The 21,104-nt window shown below is 45.2% G+C and overlaps 1 protein-coding gene across 1 annotated transcript in view; it reads left to right on the top strand.

Moving 5' to 3' along the window:
* LOC308148060 (delta-type opioid receptor-like) overlaps positions 1–20,885 on the top strand; it is a gene marked incomplete at both ends in the record, with an annotated part of 54,225 nt that extends 33,340 nt beyond the window's left edge. The window contains 3 exons of the mRNA XM_080521482.1: positions 1,975–2,157; positions 2,600–2,690; positions 20,338–20,885. Coding sequence (XP_080377608.1) covers positions 1,975–2,157; positions 2,600–2,690; positions 20,338–20,885 — 822 coding nt within the window. The remainder of the gene's footprint in view (positions 1–1,974; positions 2,158–2,599; positions 2,691–20,337) is intronic.
* Positions 20,886–21,104: the final 219 nt, after the last annotated feature.

Here is a 21,104-nt window from a genome sequence, read left to right as displayed (position 1 = left end):
TGGTTGGTTGTTTGGCTGGTTGGCTGGTTGGTTGGCTGGTTGGTTGGTTGGTTGGTTGGTTGGTTGGTTGGTATGAAGGTAGATCAGTTGGTTGAGAAATTGGTTGATGGATGGATAGTTGGATGGATCATTCTTAAATTGATCATATTTGGCTGCTTCAGTCTTGAGCCTGTCATCAGTGGTTAAATCAAAACAGTTTGAAATGTAAAGGAGTTATTTATAAAAAAATATACAGATGTATTTATAGATAATATACAGATACATTTATAAAAATATACAGATGTATTTATAAAAATATACAGATGTATTTATAGATCATAGACAGATGTGTTTATAGATCATAGACAGATGTATTTATAGATAATATACAGATGTATTTATAGATAATGTGCAGATTTATTTAAAGATGTATCGACATCACAGGTATGGAGAAAAGGTGAAACGAGCTCTCATCAAACAAAGACATCTGAGCACAGCAGCAGAGATGCTGTATGACCCCCCCCCCCCCCCACCCCCAGTCTCTGGTTCTCTATTTACGTTCCACGCTGGAATCCAATCTGCATACATTAGCCCTCCTGCCATTAACCAGACTGCCATTTACACTCATTGGAATAAATCAAGAATATGTTACTGTTCCTAAAGTGGAGCAGTAACATTACAGTGCTGGTTGTTTATATTACTGCTGCTATTATTGTGCCTATAGCATCACATTAGTTGTATATATGAAGCTGTCTCTGGGGAAATTGATGGATAATATAAAGATATAAATGTTACTGCAATGCAATGACCTGAGATGCTAACATGTGAGTAACTGTACACCATTTCATTTCATCATTTGATCATGTCTTTATACAATTGTTGAGGTGACGCATGGCGCAGTGGCCACACACTCCTCACATTGTGGCTAAAATAATATATATTTTTGTGTTTATCCATTATTAATATATACATATCTGCTTCTTTTCCTTTTGCTCTCCATACGTTTTTATTCTTTTCTGTTCTAATCAGTAACTAAGTGCAGTTTACGCCACGATGTTTTCAAAACGGTGAACTTGTGTTGCACCTTGGACGTCCGTCTTTTTGAAAATGCATTGTCTCCATGGAAACCAGGTAAAACGTAAATTTTTGAAAATGGTTCCCAAGTTGCAACGTTGCCACAGAGTGAGTCCCAGTCCAGATCTACGCAGAAGGTTATGTATGTATTTATTGGTTTGCCTTTATTTGATCAACGTTTTGCTAAACCTACTTACCTGGAATGGACGACATTTTCAGTGAGGCTTTGTCGTCATCCAAGGACCAAGCCAGTAGATGTTTGGACGTTAATGGTTAAACATTTCCCAATAAATCCCAAATAACTGTGAAAAACTGTCCCATACAAAGTGGATGAGCGAGGCTCCTCATGGAGATCAGAGGAGATCAGCATGTGTTGCTCTGGAGACGCTCCCTACTCCGTGTTTCACAGTGATGTAGCAATCTGACAAGCTCGTTAGCATCCATATAAGCTAATGGCTAACATGCTAGCTATGCTATCTTGGTCCCACAAACAAATGTGGCGTTGGAAAAGTCCTCGCTCTACCGAGTGTAGCTCTAGTTTCTAATGTTCACAAAGTGTTGTGTCGTCCATGGCCTGACATGCTCGCTACACAATTCTCTGTTTCCTCCATTTCCGTGTCGATGAACAGCGTTTTCACAACAACGTCGTGCAAATGTGAAACTTTTCTCAAAACAAAACAAAAACAAAGAGTTTTTACCTGAAACGTACACGCTGCAGAAGTTTGTTGAAAACAGATCAGGACACGTGCATTTCTGATTCTAAGGAATCCAACAAGACAAGCAGCAGCTCAGTTTGTCTCGTCCGTAAGCGTTTGGTGTTTTTTCTATTTACACACGTCTCTCTGCATGACCTTGTGTCTCAGTGTGAGACTGGAAGGTCTGTTCTTTCTGATTCCACCTTGACGTCTGGATGTTTTGCAGGGCACCGACGTCTTTCTGGGCTTCTGGCCGTTTGGGAACGCCCTGTGCAAGGCGGTGGTGTCCATCGACTACTACAACATGTTCACCAGCACCTTCACCCTGACGGTGATGAGCATGGACAGATACGTGGCCGTCTGCCACCCCGTCAAGGCCCTGGACATGCGGACGCCTCACAAGGCCAAGGTACCACCGTTTCATCTCAAAGTGTCACGTCGGCCCACGGCTTTCATCTGGCAGCCGTTGTGCCTCTGGTACCAGGTACTGGTACTGCTACCAGGTACTGGTACAGGTACTTATTTAAATGAGGCTACAAGAACAACAACATTGCCTGTAATGGTGGATCCAGTCGCTCCAAAGAGAACAAACATCAAATATGACAGACGGTTGTTGTTATTGTTCAGCTGTTGAGACCAAGAGAGGAACAACCAGACCGGTTTTCAACTGGACAAAGGTTTTAGGGTCAGAACCAGGCTGGACTGGACCGATCTGGACCGGACTAGACCAGACTGGACCAGACTAGACCAGACTGGACTGGACTAGACCAGACTGGACCGGACTAGACCAGACTGGACTGGACTAGACCAGACTGTTTCTTGTTGATAATAATTGAACATTAAAACTTCAGGTGGTGAATATCTGCGTCTGGGTTCTGGCTTCTGCCTTCGGCGTTCCTGCCATGGTTCTGGGGAACGTAGAGGAGGAGGAGGAGCACAACAGTGAGTCTCTCTCTCTCTCTCTCTCTCTCTCACACACACACACACACACACACACACACACACACACACACACACACACACACACACACACACACACACACAGTGTGATTGTGGTGGTGGTAGACTTCAGTGTTTACTTCACGTCAACTCATCTCAGATACATTTGATCTGAAACTAAAACCATGAGTCAGATTTGTATTTCACTGTACCCCCCCCCCCCCCCCCCCCCCCCACCATGATATATTGCACAGGAGTTGTTTTTTGTTGTGTTCAGTAAAGTGACAACAATGTATTGCAACATGACATTTTCCATTTATTCTTTTTCTTCATCTTCTTCTTGCTACTTTTTCTTTGTTGGTCTTGTTCTTTCTTTCCTTCATCTCCTTTGTGTTCTTTGTCTCTCCTGTTTTCTTTCCTGCCTTCAGCTTCACATCGTCCTTATTTTATTAGTCGTCGGCTTCATGTTTCCTCCTTTCTTCTTCTCTTTCTTCAGCCTGTACTTTTCTTGCGGCGTGTTTTTCTTCTCGTTCTTTTCTTTTCTTCATGGGGCGTCAGAGAGGTTGTGAGTTTGAGCTCCAGAGATAAAGAACCTCCATGGCCTGGGTCTCCTTGAGGCCCCGGCAGCTCAGCTCAACACGTCCTCGTGCTGCTCAAGTGTTGAACCTGTGGAAGGAACATCTCAATGGATTCTAACATCACACCTGCCGGATCTGCTCTCCTTTATTCTTCCCTACTTCTCCTCTCTTCTTCTGTCTGAGTCCAGCTTCGCTGAATGTCAGTGGTCCAACCTGGTTCTTCCAGGAGAACCCACAGAAACCACACTATAATCTCTTCTATTCTATTCTATTCTATTCTATTCTGTTCTGTTCTGTTGTGTTGTGTTGTGTTGTGTTGTGTTGTGTTGTGTTGTGTTCTATTCTATTCTGTTGTGTTGTGTTGTGTTGTGTTGTGTTGTGTTGTGTTGTGTTGTGTTGTGTTGTGTTGTGTTCTATTCTATTCTATTCTATTCTATTCTATTCTGTTCTGTTCTGTTGTGTTGTGTTGTGTTGTGTTGTGTTGTGTTGTGTTGTGTTGTGTTGTGTTGTGTTGTGTTGTGTTGTGTTGTGTTCTATTCTATTCTATTCTATTCTATTCTATTCTATTCTATTCTATTCTGTTCTGTTCTGTTCTGTTCTGTTCTGTTCTGTTCTGTTCTGTTCTGTTCTGTTCTGTTCTGTTCTGTTCTGTTGTGTTGTGTTGTGTTGTGTTGTGTTGTGTTGTGTTGTGTTGTGTTGTGTTGTGTTGTGTTGTGTTCTGTTCTGTTCTGTTCTGTTGTGTTGTGTTCTGTTGTGTTCTGTTGTGTTGTGTTGTGTTCTATTCTATTCTGTCATGTTGTGTTGTGTTGTGTTGTGTTGTGTTGTGTTGTGTTGTGTTGTGTTCTATTCTATTCTATTCTATTCTATTCTATTCTATTCTATTCTATTCTATTCTATTCTGTTGTGTTGTGTTGTGTTGTGTTCTATTCTATTCTATTCTATTCTATTCTATTCTATTCTATTATGTTGTGTTGTGTTGTGTTCTATTCTATTCTATTCTGTTGTGTTGTGTTGTGTTGTGTTCTATTCTATTCTGTTCTGTTCTATTCTATTCTATTCTATTCTATTCTATTCTGTTGCGTTGTGTTGTGTTGTGTTGTGTTCTATTCTATTCTATTCTATTGTGTTGTGTTGTGTTGTGTTGTGTTCTATTCTATTCTGTTGTGTTGTGTTGCGTTGTGTTTTGTTGTGTTGTGTTCTATTCTATTCTGTTGTGTTGTGTTGTGTTGTGTTCTATTCTATTCTATTCTGTTGTGTTGTGTTGTGTTCTATTCTATTCTATTCTATTCTGTTGTGTTGTGTTGTGTTGTGTTGTGTTGTGTTCTATTCTATTCTGTTGTGTTGTGTTGTGTTGTGTTGTGTTGTGTTGTGTTGTGTTGTGTTGTGTTCTATTCTATTCTATTCTACTCTGTTGTGTTGTGTTGTGTTGTGTTCTATTCTATTCTGTTGTGTTGTGTTGTGTTGTGTTGTGTTGTGTTGTGTTGTGTTCTATTCTATTCTATTCTATTCTGTTGTGTTGTGTTGTGTTCTATTCTATTCTACTCTGTTGTGTTGTGTTGTGTTGTGTTCTATTCCATTCTGTTGTGTTGTGTTGTGTTGTGTTGTGTTGTGTTCCATTCTATTCTATTCTATTCTATTCTATTCTATGGGTAACACTGCCTTCACTCAGTGATCAATCTTCAAGAAGCATTGTGATGAGCTGGAAGTGCTAAAGGTGAGGGAAACAGGAAGCAGCTGGAATGTTCTCTCTCTCTCTCTCTCTCTCTCTCTCTCTCTCTATCTCTCTCTCTCTCTCTCTCTCTCTCTCTCTCTCTCTCTGTTCATCCTGATGCCTGATAACAGCCAGAGGATGACTGCAGCTTCATTTCTCCTCGTATCACTTTGTGCTGCACACCTCCACCGCTCACACTGCGTTAATGTGACGTTCCTCCAACGCCGCCGTCGCCCTCATGCTTTACAGACTCACCTCAGTGGCGTCTGCCCCCGTCGTCACATCAATCACACGCCATTTGTTTTACTGTGGGTCAATACGTGTTTCCAAGACAACTGAGAAAGAGACAATAAGACAAAACGAGTCAGGACGAGAGAAAAACACACAAAGAAACACTGCGGTTCTGTCGTTTCTGTTTTACAGCCTCAAGTTGTATACTTTCTGAAGTTCCACTGACCGAGTGAGTGAGTGAGTGAGTGAGTGAGTGAGTGAGTGAGTGAGTGAGTGAGTGAGCGATTGCCTTTTAGGGAGGTGTGAGGGTGACAATGAGGGCGCCGGCAGTCTCAGATGTCACGGCTCACAGATGGCAGCTGCTCTCCCAAAAAGGGCTGAAACATTCCATGAATTTCTGCTGGGTTGCCGTGGCAACAGGCACACAGCGAGGTCCTTAATGACCTTAAATGGGCAGCATGGGAGGTTCGACGCAAACACAAAGATGGAAAATGACCAAAAACGCGTCGCGGATGAATCCACAGGCTCGTGGATCAACAGCGGCGCCAAAAGAAAATCAAAATCACTAAAAAACATTCACCTGTATCGCATTTCGAGGTTTAATTTACGTTTTACGAACAGAGTGAATGCATGTGTTAGTCTCCTTTATTATTATTGTGTTGAAATAATATCATGTAGCGATAGCACTCCTTTGATCGCCTCGCGTTCACTTTCATTCCACTTGTTGGCTCTGGATTGGTTGATTTATCACCACGGCGCTCGTCTGCCGGCGCCACTCGGCTCGGCTTCACTTCCTCTCTGGTCACAGTTTGTTTCAGGCGACAGCGCCCCCTAACCAGCTGGTGGTCTCAAAGTGAAAGTGAAGCAAATGAAGGAGTGAAAATCCCCAAACCAAAATGTTCCCGTCAGGTCACCTGACCGCCAGCCTTCCATCAGTCCAACATGAGGAATCCTGTTTTGCAGGTCATTAAAAGTCAGAATGAGATTTGTGAAAATCTAAAAAAGGAGCTACTGCTGTTAATGCTGCGATGAATGCTGAAGAGCAAAGCGCCGTCATGGCTATTAGCCAGCTGGTTCTGCTGTGGTCAGATATTGATCCTGCAGCCTCAGGCCCATCCCATAATCACTGTTATTAGTCTGCTCTGAGCGCCGCTCCGTCCTGCTCCCTCTTTCCTTGTCCTCCCCGACTCCCAGCCTTCCTCCTGTCCAGCTCCTCCTCCTCCTCCTCTCTGAGCGGCTCAGGATCGTCTTCATCCAACACGGAGTTTATTCCCATTGATTTCATTCATTTACAAGTCGTCCATATCGACTCTTCTGGAATCAACCTTCCCTGTTTGCCTCCGTCTGTCTTCGAATTCTGTTTTCCTTCTATTACATAAACCTGTAAATAATATTGCTTCATGAAAGTGTTTTCAGTTAACAATCTTATCGTAGCCGAGCAGCGTCTTCCTTTCATTTCAAGTTTTACCCTAAATGCCTCTTTTGCATGTAAACGATGTCCATTTCCACAGAAATGGCAGAAATGCTAACAACGATGTTGTTGTCATGTCATGCCACTAGTGGGTGCTGTTGAGGAAAAAAGGGCTGTAATAACTAGTAGTTCTGCACATGCTCAGTAGAGCCCATCAGAACAAGGTTTTCTCAGTGGTGTCATGACTCCCAGTCCTTATTCTCCTGGACTTAGTACTTTTATTTTGACAGCCATAGTAATAACAATCCAATTTGGTGGTTTTATTTTGACAGTCATGGTAATAACAATCCAATTTGGTACTTTTATTTTGACAGTCACTATAATAACAATCCAACTTGGAGGTTTTATTTTGACAGTCACCATAAAAACAATCCAACTTGGTGGTTTTATTTTGACATGCAATTCGGTTTGATATTACAAATACATCCATACGTACAAACCAATAACAAAATTCATGCAGCAAAGAACATAACCAACTTTGGTTGGCAAAGGTTACAAACAGCACCAACTAGTGGCCCAACCTGCTAACTACATCGTCTTCAGTGTTTCTATCACTGTTCACCTGAAACGGCGCCGAAGCTTCGGCTCCCAGGACTGAAGCTCATTTTTCATTTGGCTCTTTGGGAAAATCACTGACCTTTTTTTTGACCATTTGTTTTTGATTTTTTAACTATAAAAGCTACTCATCATTTTATGATCATTTGTTTTTGACTGAATAATTCACAATTTTGATATTTATATTTCCTGCTTTTCATTCCTGATTCCATTCATGACAGACCGTCATCACATCCTCCTTCTCGTTGAATTAAATCACCTCATTCTCTCCGGTTTAACACGCTGAAGGTTTAATCTCATTATCATCTCCTTTGTTTCATTGCTGCATTCTGGATGTGGCGTTCTTCCCTCCTTCACTGGGATTTCTTTACACACATCTGCTCGCCACCTCTGTTCGCCCGGCTCTCGCCGGCTGCTCAGCAAATTGGTTTCCAGGCAGGATGAAGATTCCAGCTCGTCATCCTCGGTTCCCTGTCTCGTCTAAACCAACAGCATTTTCGTGACCTGACGACGGCAGCGGAGTCGCGGTGCTCTCTGTGATTGGGGTCAAAAGCCTTTCCAAGCAGGCAGCGGTGCGTCGGGGTGCTCATCAGCCTCTAATAGACGCGCTCTCTAATCCGCAGCTCCAGAAATATGCATTTTATTCTGAAACGCTGCAACAGCTGCAGTAACCAGCACATGCTCAGTCGAGCCGGTCAGAACAAAGTTTCCTCCCTCGTGTCACGACTCCCCGTCCTAATTCTCCTGAACTTGGTACTTTTATTTTGATGGTCACTGTAATAACAATTCCAATTGGTGGTTTTATTTTGACAGTCACTGTAAGAACAATCCAACTTGTTTTTCTGTCCGCTGGAGTGAGTCGGTACAAAAACTAACAACAGCGCCCACTAGTGGACTACAGAGTGTGGAGCTCACTGTTAATGGGTCAGCCAGGCTTTGATCATGTTTAGCATGTAGCATGTAGCATGTAGCTTGGTTCGGAGGTAACTATCGGTGATGAAATTGTTGGTGTTGCAAGAACTATCTTCCTCCTCCTCTTGATATTTTGTCACATCACACCGCCATCGCTCGTCCTCCACCATCGCTCGTCCTCCGCCATCGCTCGTCCTCCGGCATCGCTCGTCCTCCGCCATCGCTCGTCCGCCGCCATCGCTCGTCCTCCGCCATCGCTCGTCTTCCGCCATCGCTCGTCCTCCGCCATCGCTCGTCCGCCGCCATCGCTCGTCCTCCGGCATCGCTCGTCCGCCGCCATCGCTCGTCCTCCGCCATCGCTCGTCCTCCGGCATCGCTCGTCCTTCGCCATCGCTCGTCCGCCGCCATCGCTCGTCCTCCGCCATCGCTCGTCCTCCGCCATCGCTCGTCTTCCGCCATCGCTCGTCCTCCGCCATCGCTCGTCCGCCGCCATCGCTCGTCCTCCGGCATCGCTCGTCCTCCGCCATCGCTCGTCCGCCGCCATCGCTCGTCCTCCGGCATCGCTCGTCCTCCGCCATCGCTCGTCCTCCGCCATCGCTCGTCCACCGCCATCGCTCGTCCTCCGCCATCGCTCGTCCTCCGCCATCGCTCGTCCTCCGCCATCGCTCGTCCGCCGCCATCGCTCGTCCTCCGCCATCGCTCGTCCTCCGCCATCGCTCGTCCGCCGCCATCGCTCGTCCTCCGCCATCGCTCGTCCTCCGCCATCGCTCGTCCGCCGCCATCGCTCGTCCGCCGCCATCGCTCGTCCTCCGGCAATAGCTGCCGCCGGCACCTGTTAATCCTCGCTGGACGTATCGGGGAGCTGTTTCCGAGTTGGACTCCTCTGTGCAGCATCGCACCGATACTGGAGTCGGTATCGGTGCGTCGCTACACACTGACACAGGATGTGGGACTGTTACAGTGTGAAGGAAACGAATGCTGGCGGTGAGAAAAGCCATTTACACTTCATGCGTCTTCCCTTTTCCCTCCCGACACCAGCAGATGAAACTTTTACGACGAGTGCTGCTGCGGCGGCGGAGGTTGAGACACACACTTACACACTCACACAAACCCACACCACGGAGACACCGACACACGTGTCAGTTTATAGTGACGTTTTCCAGCCGATCTGGCAACACACACGGCACCTTGTGTTTATTCGTGGCCGCCAGCAGCTACGGTGTGAGATGTGTTGTAGGAAGGACAAATACATGTGAGATGCTCTCCTCCGCCACCATGTTTGATTCCCGGTCCTCCACATCTGTGCAGTAATGTCTCCAGTACCCAGACAGCGTCGGCGGACGCACTCTGTCATGCATCTGGAGAAGAAATTGTCTGAATCTTAAACATGACGGAACACAAAACCTGATCAACAAGGTTGATCGCCTGTTAGTCCTTTTAAACATTGAATTGAAGAAAATGACTTTGTGCATGAAACAATTCATTGTACCAGGAGTTGCCAAACAGTTTTATTTTGAAAATGTACTCTTACATTTTCCAGTATGCATTGAGTTTTATTTTGAAAAATGCTGTGCTCCCATCAGCACTTCTTTCGTGCGCTTAACTACCTCACAGTTTATTTAGTTTTTTAAAATATTGAATGATATAATTGTGTGCAGACCTTCATTAGTGAACCAAATCTTTATTATGTCAATGCTGCAAAGCATTAATATACTAGTGATTCAAATATTTCTTCTTTTTCTGAGTTTGTTCATACCGAGTTACTTCTCCTTCAGCCTCAAACCGATTTGAATCATTCAAACATCAAAATGTACAGCTTGTTCAGGAGATTCCTGAACAAGCTGTTCTCCTGTAATCTCGGTGTCTCCATGGCAACAGACGCTGTTCTCCTGTAATCTCGGTGTCTCCATGGCAACAGACGCTGTTCTCCTGTAATCTCGGTGTCTCCATGGCAACAGACACTGTTCTCCTGTAATCTCGGTGTCTCCATGGCAACAGACGCTGTTCTCCTGTAATCTCGGTGTCTCCATGGCAACAGACGCTGTTCTCCTGTAATCTCGGTGTCTCCATGGCAACAGACGCTGTTCTCCTGTAATCTCGGTGTCTCCATGGCAACAGACGCTGTTCTCCTGTAATCTCGGTGTCTCCATGGCAACAGACGTTGTTCTCCTGTAATCTCGGTGTCTCCATGGCAACAGACGCTGTTCTCCGGTAATCTCTGTGTTTCCATAGCAACAGACGCTGAGCTCCTTTGATCTGGGTACTGATCTAATGTGGTGTTTCCTGTGGGTTTCGTTGCCCAGACACCAGGTTTGATCCAGCGGCTCCTGACAGCTCAGCCAAAGTACCGTCCAATCAGAGCAGGACGACAGCGACCAAAATAGACGTCATGCAGGTCGGGGAGCGAACATGAAAAAAACAGCACTGATCAAAGTTGAAAGAAGGGCCAGCGGAGGAGATTGAAAAGCAGCAGAGAGAGAGGAGAGTGGAACAGGGTTAACAACATCAACAATTTATCTTAGGAAGGGAAAGTAGGAAAGACGGGAGGTAGGAGAGAATGATCAAGGAGGGCAATCTGAGCGGAAACAAGGAAACAGAGCAGGAAACACCAAACCGCAAAGTGAAAGTCGGGACAAAAGGAACATCTGAAACAATTGAAGGGAAAAAAGGCCAATCACTGGTCTCGACTGGAGGTAAAACGAACTCCAAAGAGGACAATCAGGGAAACTGAAACGCAAATACTGGAGTGAGACCGACGGAGAAAAAAATCCTCCAAGAGAAGGGAGGAAGACAAAATGCTACCGAGAGGAAAGAGACGGAGAATGAAAAGAACAAAACGCTGGAGAATCAGGGACCGTGAAATGGAAACCGGCTTCCTGCTTCTAAATAAAAGGAAAGCTTGAAAAATATCAGAGAAGTTGGAAAAATGAAAGCGATTCATGAGGAAAAATGACAGAAGTTGTTTTTTGTTTTTTTTTACCTCCGACTGTAAACCAGAGCTTCACGATGATGTTTGACTCTTATAACAAGCGATGAAGAAACATTTATTTAAAGCCAATAAAAAGCAAGACAAGCTGTTACATAGAGCAGACAATGCTTGGGATGCTTCCTGATTTCTCGTGGCCAAATTCTTCCCCTCCAAAAAAATGTTTTTGGTTCTACAGGGAGCATCTGGGTCCACAAGACACCATGAAAATGCATTAGAATGATGTAGTACCTTTTCCCAGGCCTGTATGTAGATCCAGCATGTGGTCTTAGTAAATCAACGAGCATCTGCAGCGCCACCTGGAGCAGGGAGTCTGCCATGTTGCTGTTGCTAAGCAACATCACAGAGAGGCGGGGCCATGACATCCTCATTTCCTGAAATGCTCATGAAACGCGGCGCCGTGGGGACGATGGGACGGAAACCATGGTTACATGAAGCGGCGTTGTCATGTGGCTCCGTTTAAAAGTTCAAGTTCAAAATTCATCTATCTCACATTTTTCTTCGGTTTCGTGTTTGGACATCAATGTTTTGAAAATGACGTTGTTTTCATGTTGAGCCACTAGTGGGTGTTGTTGGTTGTTTATGTAATGAAACCACACACACACACACACACACACACACACACATACATGCAGCAGAGAACAATTGTCAGGTGTGTGTCTCACCTCATGTTTCCAATCAACCAATGATCTTCTCCCTCTGCTGCCGTCGTCAGGAGTTGCCCCTGTGGCCACCCCTCCCCGGGGTATTTAAACCTCCCCCTGTTGTCCCGCTCGTCAGCGTGTTGCTCCTCTTGTTGCCTGTCGTTCCTGATTCTCTGTGGTCTTTTGTGTTCCTGGACATTTTCTAAGATAAACTCTAGTTTTCATGGAACACAGTGAGTCTGTCCACCACCTCCAAACAACTCTGAGCTGGGAGACTGTCAAAATAAAACCACCCAGCTGGATTCCTATTACCGTGACTGTCAAAATAAAAGTACCAAGTCTAAGCGGTTTTCACAAATTCCCATCTTGGGAGCCGTTGTTGAAACATGAGCATCATCAGCGGCTCTGATGAATTAACTGACCTTGAAAATACATAGAAAGTTTTTCTTTTTTTCCCCATTTGTCAAACAAACTTCAGGCTCTTATGAAAACTGCTAATTATTTGATCTTTTCCAAAATATTGAAAAGTTATTTACCTTTTTATTTCAATCCTATTTCAAGATTTGTTATCAAGTAAAAGTTACTGGCTGCATGGACAAATACTGTCGGTGTCTTGAACTACTGAAATGTGGAGCTCGTGTGGCGTTTGGGCTCCTTTGCAGTGAAGCACAGCCGCGACCGTCTCAGCGTTTTGGGGGATAAAAGCTGCAGTGAAGTGAAGTTTGGGAATTTGAACTAAATATCTGAGAGAAATAGGATGAGAAATAGGCTCACTTTCATTCATTCGGGGTTAATCTGGGCAAATTGTCAGCGATAATTCGCTGCACGCTCTCAAATAAAGTAGCAAAAACCAAGAAAGTAGAAGTGATTCTGGCAGAGAGCGGTGCAAGTCATCTACTGACATTTCAAAAGCAGCACATGTTTTTGAAATGATCCGTCAGGTGATGGTGGCTGAAAGCTGCTGAGAGATTGCAGCTTGACCTTTCCGGCGGTTTCCGGCACGGCAAAGAGAAATTGGACGAAGCGTAGAGAACCGAGTCTGAGATTTACAGCGACCCGGTGAGAACGGTGACAAACACCCACATGTTTTCATAGCAGCATGAGGAAATGTTGTGCAGGAAGAGGCTGAGGCGTGGAGGAGGGCAGCGGGAGTGCCGCTCCTCACAACCGACCGCCACCACTGATTGATGGGAGATTATAAATCTGACTGGACTTGTGCTAATGTCTCCGTCTCCTGCCGTCAGCGGCGGGATTTATCGTCCTGGACGGTCGGCGGGAGAGACGGGCCTTTGATTTGTGGCATTGGCGTCTCCCACAACATCATTGCTTGTCCGCAGGGAGCGAGGAACGTTTGTTGTGTGGCTGTAAAGAGGACGGTAGAGACGAAACGGGGAACATTTGCACGACAAGTGAAAGCGCCAAAGTTTAGGGTATGCTACCGCCCGCCCGCGCTCGCCACGGCCGGAGGAACGCGTGGTTGTTGCAGGCGCTCAGCAAACGGACAATCAAAAACGTTCCCTCCAGAATTCTGCACCTGATTTCTAACTCGATGTCGCCGCTGGGACTGAGAATGCTTCCTTGTACCGTATAGTTCCTAATAGAAGAGCACTGCCTATTAGACACACTGTTTCAAAGATATTGAAGAAGAAACAAACCTCGCTACTTGATAAAATTAGATTTTTTTGCGAAAGATGTGGGAACAATCGTCAATTAAATTGGTCGTTTTTACTTCTGCTAAGGAGGTTTTAAAATCATCTGTGTTTGTCTGTCTGTCAGCAAGATGTCTGAAAAACAAATGAGCTGATTTTAGTAAAGACACAGGAGCATTTTGATCAAAAGGAAGAATAATTGTTATCAGAAAAAAAATGTAGATTATGAGTCTTATCTCGTTTTCTTTGAAATCATGTGGTCATCAACATAAATAAAGTGAATGAAGGCAGCTGACCTGGAGGTGGAATATGAGTCATTTCTCTGATGGCACCTGTTTTCTTCACACCGTCTTTCAAGACGCCACGGCTAATCTGGATATGAGCATCCAGAACTACTTCCGTATCAACAAGGCCACATGTGATTACCGTATTGTACAGACTGTTTGAGCCTTCGCTCACATGTTCCCTGAGGTTTGCACTGGGCCCTGCGCCTCTATTAGGAACTGTGCGGTACGGTAGATCATAAACGAGTTGTTTGACTGAAAACCAGCAGATGTGCCGAACGTCAGCAGAATGAACATCTGCAGACCCAGAAAGCAGACCGAGCGTTTCCTCTGGTTTCACGTCTTCCTGGAGTGAAACCGTCCGTCTCAGAGGACGTCTCTTCCTCGTCCCTCTCAGCAGCGGCGTTTGCTCATTAACTTTCCACTGCGTCGCTGTGAGACGTGTCAAATGCCTGAAAAGCACATCGTGTGTAATAAAGTGAGGAGCGTTTGATGTCAGGGAGGCCGCCGCTTCCTGAAGGATGGAGTGTGATTGAAGGAGAGGACGCCGTCTCCTAAAGGACGCCAGGGGAAACGACACGGAGGACGGCAGTGCCCTCAGTCCTCCACAGGCGGGACTAGTTTAGGGTTCATCTGCGGAGGGATCAACTTCTGCGTCGTTGTTCTCCTGCGTCGTTTCTTCACCCCGGAGACGAAGAGCCGACTGCTGCACTTCCCTGAAGCCGGGCGGCTGGAGGCGATGTGATGGACGGCGGGAGCGTGGCGGCATGGAGCCGGCCGGGGCTCGTCGGTTCACAGGACGGACGCCCACGCGCCATAAATTGCGAGCGCTTACGGCCTCCAACGAGACGCGTCGGATAAAAGCCTCTAACTGGAATAATAGATCACTTTTTCTTTTTTCTCCCTTTCATCAGTTCCTTTTTGGGATTGTTTGATCCGGCTTTATCGCCATTATTTATGCTTCTTTGTGGTGCGTGCATGCGAGCGTGCGTGCGTGTGCGTGCGTGCGTGTGTGTGTGTGTGTGTGTGTGTGTGCGTGTGTGTGCGTGCGTGTCATTTCTAAACAAAAAGCCGTCACTAATGCTTCTTTTATTGTGAACAAGCAGGATGAGTTATCAGCGACTTCAGCTCAGAGAAATTTCCATTAACACATCGTAGGATGTATTAGCTACCTTCATAATAACACAACAAAATAAAATAGTAAGTAAAATACAAATACAAGACCCCATTAACACGTTGAAGAGCAGCAATGCAAATACTTTAAAAAGCTTTAACTCACCACGTAAATTGATCATACAAAGGAACATTTGGTGGTCGGCCAAAAGCTGAGTAATTTCTTAATAAGACTTGTAGATTAAATCATCCTGCAGTAAAATGCTGACAAAGCCTTTGATGGTCTGAGTTTAGCTCATCATTTCTGCTGTCGGTCTTCTTCTACTCACTATTTACATTTCTCCTGCAAACAGGCGCCTTGGAAAAGGCTGAAGCAGGTCGAAATCAGCCTCCGTCACTCCAGAGCAGCAGATAATAACAGAGTCGTCACTTCCTGCCCACGGGCCAATCAGTGAAGCTCATTTCAACGACCACACCCAGACCAGCACTAGAACCTCTGCTGGCCCTAAAGCGGTCCTTCAATTACACATCAGAATCTGATTGGCTGATGATACTGTCACTCTACATTTGAACCAATAGCAGCTTCCATCAGAGGCTAGCAAAGCTTTCCTCTGCTAGCCCAGCAGAGGAGAGGAGCTGTGATGCGTTTAGAGGACGTAGGAGATTTGAGCTCCACAAAATAGAACCAGTCGTCTTCTGGATAAAGTTGCTAAAGTCACTAATTGATTCCAGACACAGATTTCAGAATCACTTTATAAAGTTCTTTATAAAGAAAAAGAAAAATAATGTTTAGGCTAGCACTGCTGCCCCTGACTGTCTCTAACTAGAACATAAGTCCTTCTGCGTCAGGGTGTCTAACGTCAGGCCTGTGGGCCCAAAGCAGAAAACAAGAGGCTCCAATCCACCAAAACAAGAAAACCATAAGAAAACAGAGATTTTTTTAACCGATTTCTGCAGAGTATCGGTGACGCGGACAAACTAGCATCAATGCTAAGCTGTCAGAGTGTAAATCACCCAGAATGCAACAGGTGTGATCTAAAACTGTAAAATGTTAATCCCTACCATTTGTTGTCTGCTGTCATGCTTGTTCCTTTTACTGCACACCCTACTTACTGGCTCCCTTTGTATATATATATATATATATATATATATATATATAGATTTTTTTATAATTTTTATTTATAATTTTATTCTTTTATATTGATTTTTCTTTTGTCTTATTCTACTTGTATGTTGCTCCACAGGGGTTGTATTTTATTTTCATTGTGTTTATATGACAATAAAAGCATTGTATTGTATTGTATTGTATTGTATTTTATTCTATTCTATTCTATGCAAGAAGTTTTTCAGACATTCCATCATGTTTTGTTCCATTAAAGTTGCTTTTATTTTGAGATTTGAGTGATTTTCCACAGTAATTGTTTGGTTTTGTGAAAGTATAGACCATCACGTATGCTCAGCAGCACGACACAGAAAAGCATTAGAGTTTAAACGTAAGTCATTACGGTTCTATTTGACCGATATATATTACCCACTCAAGATGAAAGTGCTCGTGGCACCTGAACTGAAATGAGTTTCACACCTTGATTGTCAGGTTACTTTGGCTTCAAATGTAAAAAGAAGAAACAAGGCTGGTGCCGGGTGGTTTGTACCGTCGGCTCGGGTTCAGGTGGTGAAGTGGATAATCGCCCAGGTGTTTGTGGTTCGATCCCCAGTTTGTCCCGAAGCAGAAGCAGAAGCTGAAGTGTGGAACCTTGTTGCTCCTCAGAACAACAAGGTGTGAACGACTCAATATGTCCTGCAAGTGCAGATTCACCCACAAAGTTCCATCTCTGCAACAATCGACAGTTGCTCAATCATTTCTTGACTCGGATTCAAAAACTCAGACAAGAAGACGTGAGGCTTTGCATGTTTATTTCGTTTTGTTGGAGGCAGAAGAGGATCAAACCGACCTGAGGAAGATCTGTGAACGTTTTAAGCAGCCAGACGAGAAATGAAACACGACTTTCAGCGCTTGCTGACATTTAGCTCCAAGTTGCAAAACTGCCAACAGCAACATTTTAACACTTTTTCGCTGAGTCACCAGTGTGAAAATACCAGCATGCTCTGAGTTGGCGACACACAGAAAAGAAGGAGAAGAAATTGTCTTTATTTTGGTTGTTTTTACACAGTTGATTGCTTTTTGGGATTTCTGCCATTAGTTTGATTTTATGTTTTATGTTTTAATAATAACAACCTGAAGCTCTTTGCATGAAAATTAATAATTTCAGATCTTAAAATGTGAAAGGAAGAAGGGAAAATCCCTCCAGATGCGTTTTACTTGTTTGTTCTTAGAAAATGAGCATCCTGCATTAACAGGAGAGGTTTTTTATCTTCTTTTTAATAAATAAGTGGAACGTTCCCTTGTCCCCAGAACATCGTTTCAAACATATTATTGTTCGTTTTCGTCACAATCTCAGCCTTTAAATTTAAACTTTAATGTGTTTCTTTATTGTTTCACAGAGTATAGGTGATGAAAGTGTGGGAATGTTCACAAAACTAAACAATTAGTACAGAAAATGACAATAATCTCAACATAAAGCCAAGTTTAATGAAACCTTGTGGTGCAGAACGAAGCGTTCGTGTAAACGAGGCTTCAGAAAAAGGTTTTTGGAACGATTTTCTCTGTCTTTCTTGGCATTTTGTGTTTTCATAGAGCTTCATTGAAACTCTCACAGTCCTTGCAAGACAAAGACGCATTTCCCTCACTTTGCTTGTGATTAAAGGCTTTGTTTTGCTTTATTCCATGTGTTTAATGTTTCCCAAAGCTGTGCAGCCATTATTCTCGCCCTCCCGTTGATTTCATATGCACACACTGTCACTTTAACGTTCCCAACTCGTTCATCTTCCCGTCATTCTGCCATCTTCTTCCTTGAAGCTGCAGTTTGTATCCGACGAAGTGGATAAAACTGCGATTTGCCAACAATAAATCTTCTCTCATTGTTTATTCATTCATTCTCTGTTATTCCTCCACTGGAAATGTTCTCACTCACGTACTTTCGTTCTGTCAATGATATGGATGTTTCAGCATTAAGTTGGCTTTTATTCACATGTTGCACAATTTTTGGACTTTTTGCTTTTTTTAATGTGTTCTTTTATTTTACTATCACATTGCTTTTTTTCTGATTCTACAGTTTCCTCAAGGATGTGTTAAATATAATATTTCAGAAGATTGGTGCTCAAACCCTTTTGGCTTATGTGGACAATTTCAATTAAATTTATTTCTATAAAGCCAAACACAAAACCATCATTTTAAGGTGCTTTCAGAGAGAGAGCCAACAATTCCACATGAGGTTGAACATGTGAACAAGTGGAAGAGACGGAGGAAATGAAAAACGATGTTGACAGACAGAAACCTGCAGAACCTGATTCAGAGGTGGAGATTTTAGATTTAAGTGTTTTTGAACCTTTCGGGACCTTTGTTAATTAAAAAACAACACCCCAAACATAAATGTTACAGCTTCGATTATCCAATGAAAATAGATGGACAAAGTTCTTGTTTAGATTCTGTGCCTCCAAACATGCTGCAGTCAAACACTCTACAATCCGTCAACGACTGTTGATAAACTGACAAGTATTACTCATTGTCTATATATGTTTTTTAATCTTAAAAGGCTCTTATTGTGTAAAATCAGTAAATCAGTAAAAGCAGTACTGACCGTCTCCACACTTGGACTGATGCCCCAGAAGTAAAGACATTGTGTCCTCTCTCTCTCTCTCTCTCTCTCTCTCTCTCTCTCTCTCTCTCTCTCTCTCTCTCTCTCTCTCTCTCTCTCTCTCTCTTAAAAAGTGTGTTGCTCCAAGCAGCCAATCAGAAATCTAACCCTATATAGTGTCATCAGGGGTTTAGCCAATCACAATCAAGGTAGGCTCCTCCCCTTTGACTCCTCCCACAATCAGGCAGCTCTGCTCTGACACATGGCACCATGAGAGGAAGTACTTCTTCTTGTGTGGGCGGAGCCAGTCCAGCACACACAGACACAGCAGATTCTGAATGCAGCTCCAAGGAGGTGAAGATGGAGGAGGAGGAGAAGGTGAAGATGGAGAAGGTGAAGGTGGAGGAGGAGGTGAAGATGGAGAAGGTGAAGATAGAGGAGTAGGAGGTGAAGATAGAGGAGCAGGAGGTGAAGATGGAGGAGGAGGTGAAGATGGAGGAGGAGGAGGTGAAGATAGAGGAGGAGGTGAAGATGGAGGAGGAGGTGAAGATGGAGAAGGTGAAGATAGAGGAGTAGGAGGTGAAGATAGAGGAGGAGGAGGTGAAGATGGAGGAGCAGGAGGTGAAGATGGAGGAGGAGGAGGTGAAGATGGAGGAGGAGGAGGTGAAGATGGAGGAGGAGGTGAAGATGGAGGAGCAGGAGGTGAAGATGGAGTAGGAGGTGAAGATAGAGGAGTAGGAGGTGAAGATAGAGGAGCAGGAGGTGAAGATGGAGGAGGAGGTGAAGATGGAGGAGCAGGAGGTGAAGATGGAGTAGGAGGTGAAGATAGAGGAGTAGGAGGTGAAGATGGAGAAGGTGAAGATGGAGGAGGAGGAGGTGAAGATGGAGAAGGTGAAGATGGAGGAGGAGGAGGTGAAGATGGAGAAGGTGAAGATGGAGGAGGAGGAGGTGAAGATGGAGGAGGAGGAGGTGAAGATAGAGGAGCAGGAGGTGAAGATGGAGGAGGAGGAGGTGAAGATGGAGAAGGTGAAGATAGAGGAGTAGGAGGTGAAGATGGAGGAGGAGGAGGTGAAGATGGAGGAGGAGGAGGTGAAGATGGAGAAGGTGAAGATAGAGGAGGAGGAGGTGAAGATGGAGGAGGAGGAGGTGAAGATGGAGAAGGTGAAGATAGAGGAGGAGGAGGTGAAGATGGAGGAGGAGGAGGTGAAGATGGAGAAGGTGAAGATAGAGGAGGAGGAGGTGAAGATGGAGGAGGAGGAGGTGAAGATAGAGGAGCAGGAGGTGAAGATGGAGGAGGAGGAGGTGAAGATGGAGGAGGAGGAGGTGAAGATGGAGGATTTGACTCCATCAAACTAGCAGCCACACCGTCACAGGTGGTCAACAGGTAAATGGAACCAGTGGATCTGGACCATCAGGACCATGCAGGTCCAGACCGCCGGTTCAGCAGTAATGGATGACAGATGAGTAAAAACGTACCTTTCCATGAGAATACAGATTAACCTCTACTCAAAACATTCAAATTACATTGACCAACCTTCATTCTCTGTCAATAAATGAATATTTTCCATCTATGACCCAGTTCCCACTTTACTGCCTTTACCTGTTTGAAGTACCTGCAGATCGAGAAGTACCACTGCAGACTGAATCCAGTATTCTGATCAGTTCCAGTCAATCCTTACACTTCTCCGCTTTTCTGCTTCTGATGCATGAACGTTCAATACTGTTGCTATTGCATAACTGTCTGTTTTCATTCAGGCTGATTTGCTTATGAAGAGAAAATGGCTGAATTGAAGAGTTGTGTCTTGTTTGGCCCCCTTGCAGGTGTGGAGTGCATCGTGGTCCTGCCAGAACCCAGGAGCCACTGGGATCCCGTCTTCGGCACCTGTGTCTTTCTCTTCTCCTTCCTCATCCCAGTGGCCATCATCAGCATCTGCTACAGCCTCATGGTGAAGCGGCTGCGCAGCGTCCGCATCCTGTCCGGCTCCAAGGAGAAGGACCGGAACCTGCGGCGCATCACCCGCATGGTTCTGGTGGTGGTGGCGGCCTTCGTGGTCTGCTGGACCCCGATCCAGATCATGGTCCTGGCCCAGTCGCTGGGCTTCAACCTGAGCAGCTTGTTCACGCTGGTCCTGATGCACTTCTGCATCGCCCTGGGCTACGTCAACAGCAGCCTGAACCCGGTGCTCTACGCCTTCCTGGACGAGAACTTCAAGCGCTGCTTCCGGGAGTTCTGCCACCCGTCGCCCTTCCGCCTGGACGCCCAGCAGTCCGGCAGGATGCGAAGCATCGCCCGGGAGGTGGCGGCGGCCTACAGCTGCAAGGCCGGCGACGGCGGCGGGCACGGCGGGGGAACGCCCAATCCGGCATGACTAGGCGTGGAGCTCCCCCTGGTGGGGGTGGACCCCCCACAGAGGGGAGACACGCCAGGGACCGGGAACTCCAACACAGAATTAACTCAGATCACAGCTCTCTAGCGGCACGAGCCCTCCCGCCCCCCGAAGAGAAGACTGGCCTGGGGCGGGGGGGAGGCGGACGAAGAGGGCGGGGCTGAAAGGAAGAGGATTTAGGAAGAGGGATAGAAATGGGCG

This window comes from Blennius ocellaris, assembly GCF_963422515.1.
Source record: "Blennius ocellaris genome assembly, contig: SCAFFOLD_62, whole genome shotgun sequence".
Lineage (NCBI taxonomy): Eukaryota > Metazoa > Chordata > Actinopteri > Blenniiformes > Blenniidae > Blennius > Blennius ocellaris.
The sequence above is the reverse complement of the archived record's forward strand: the minus strand, read 5'-3'. Positions and strand labels throughout refer to the sequence as shown.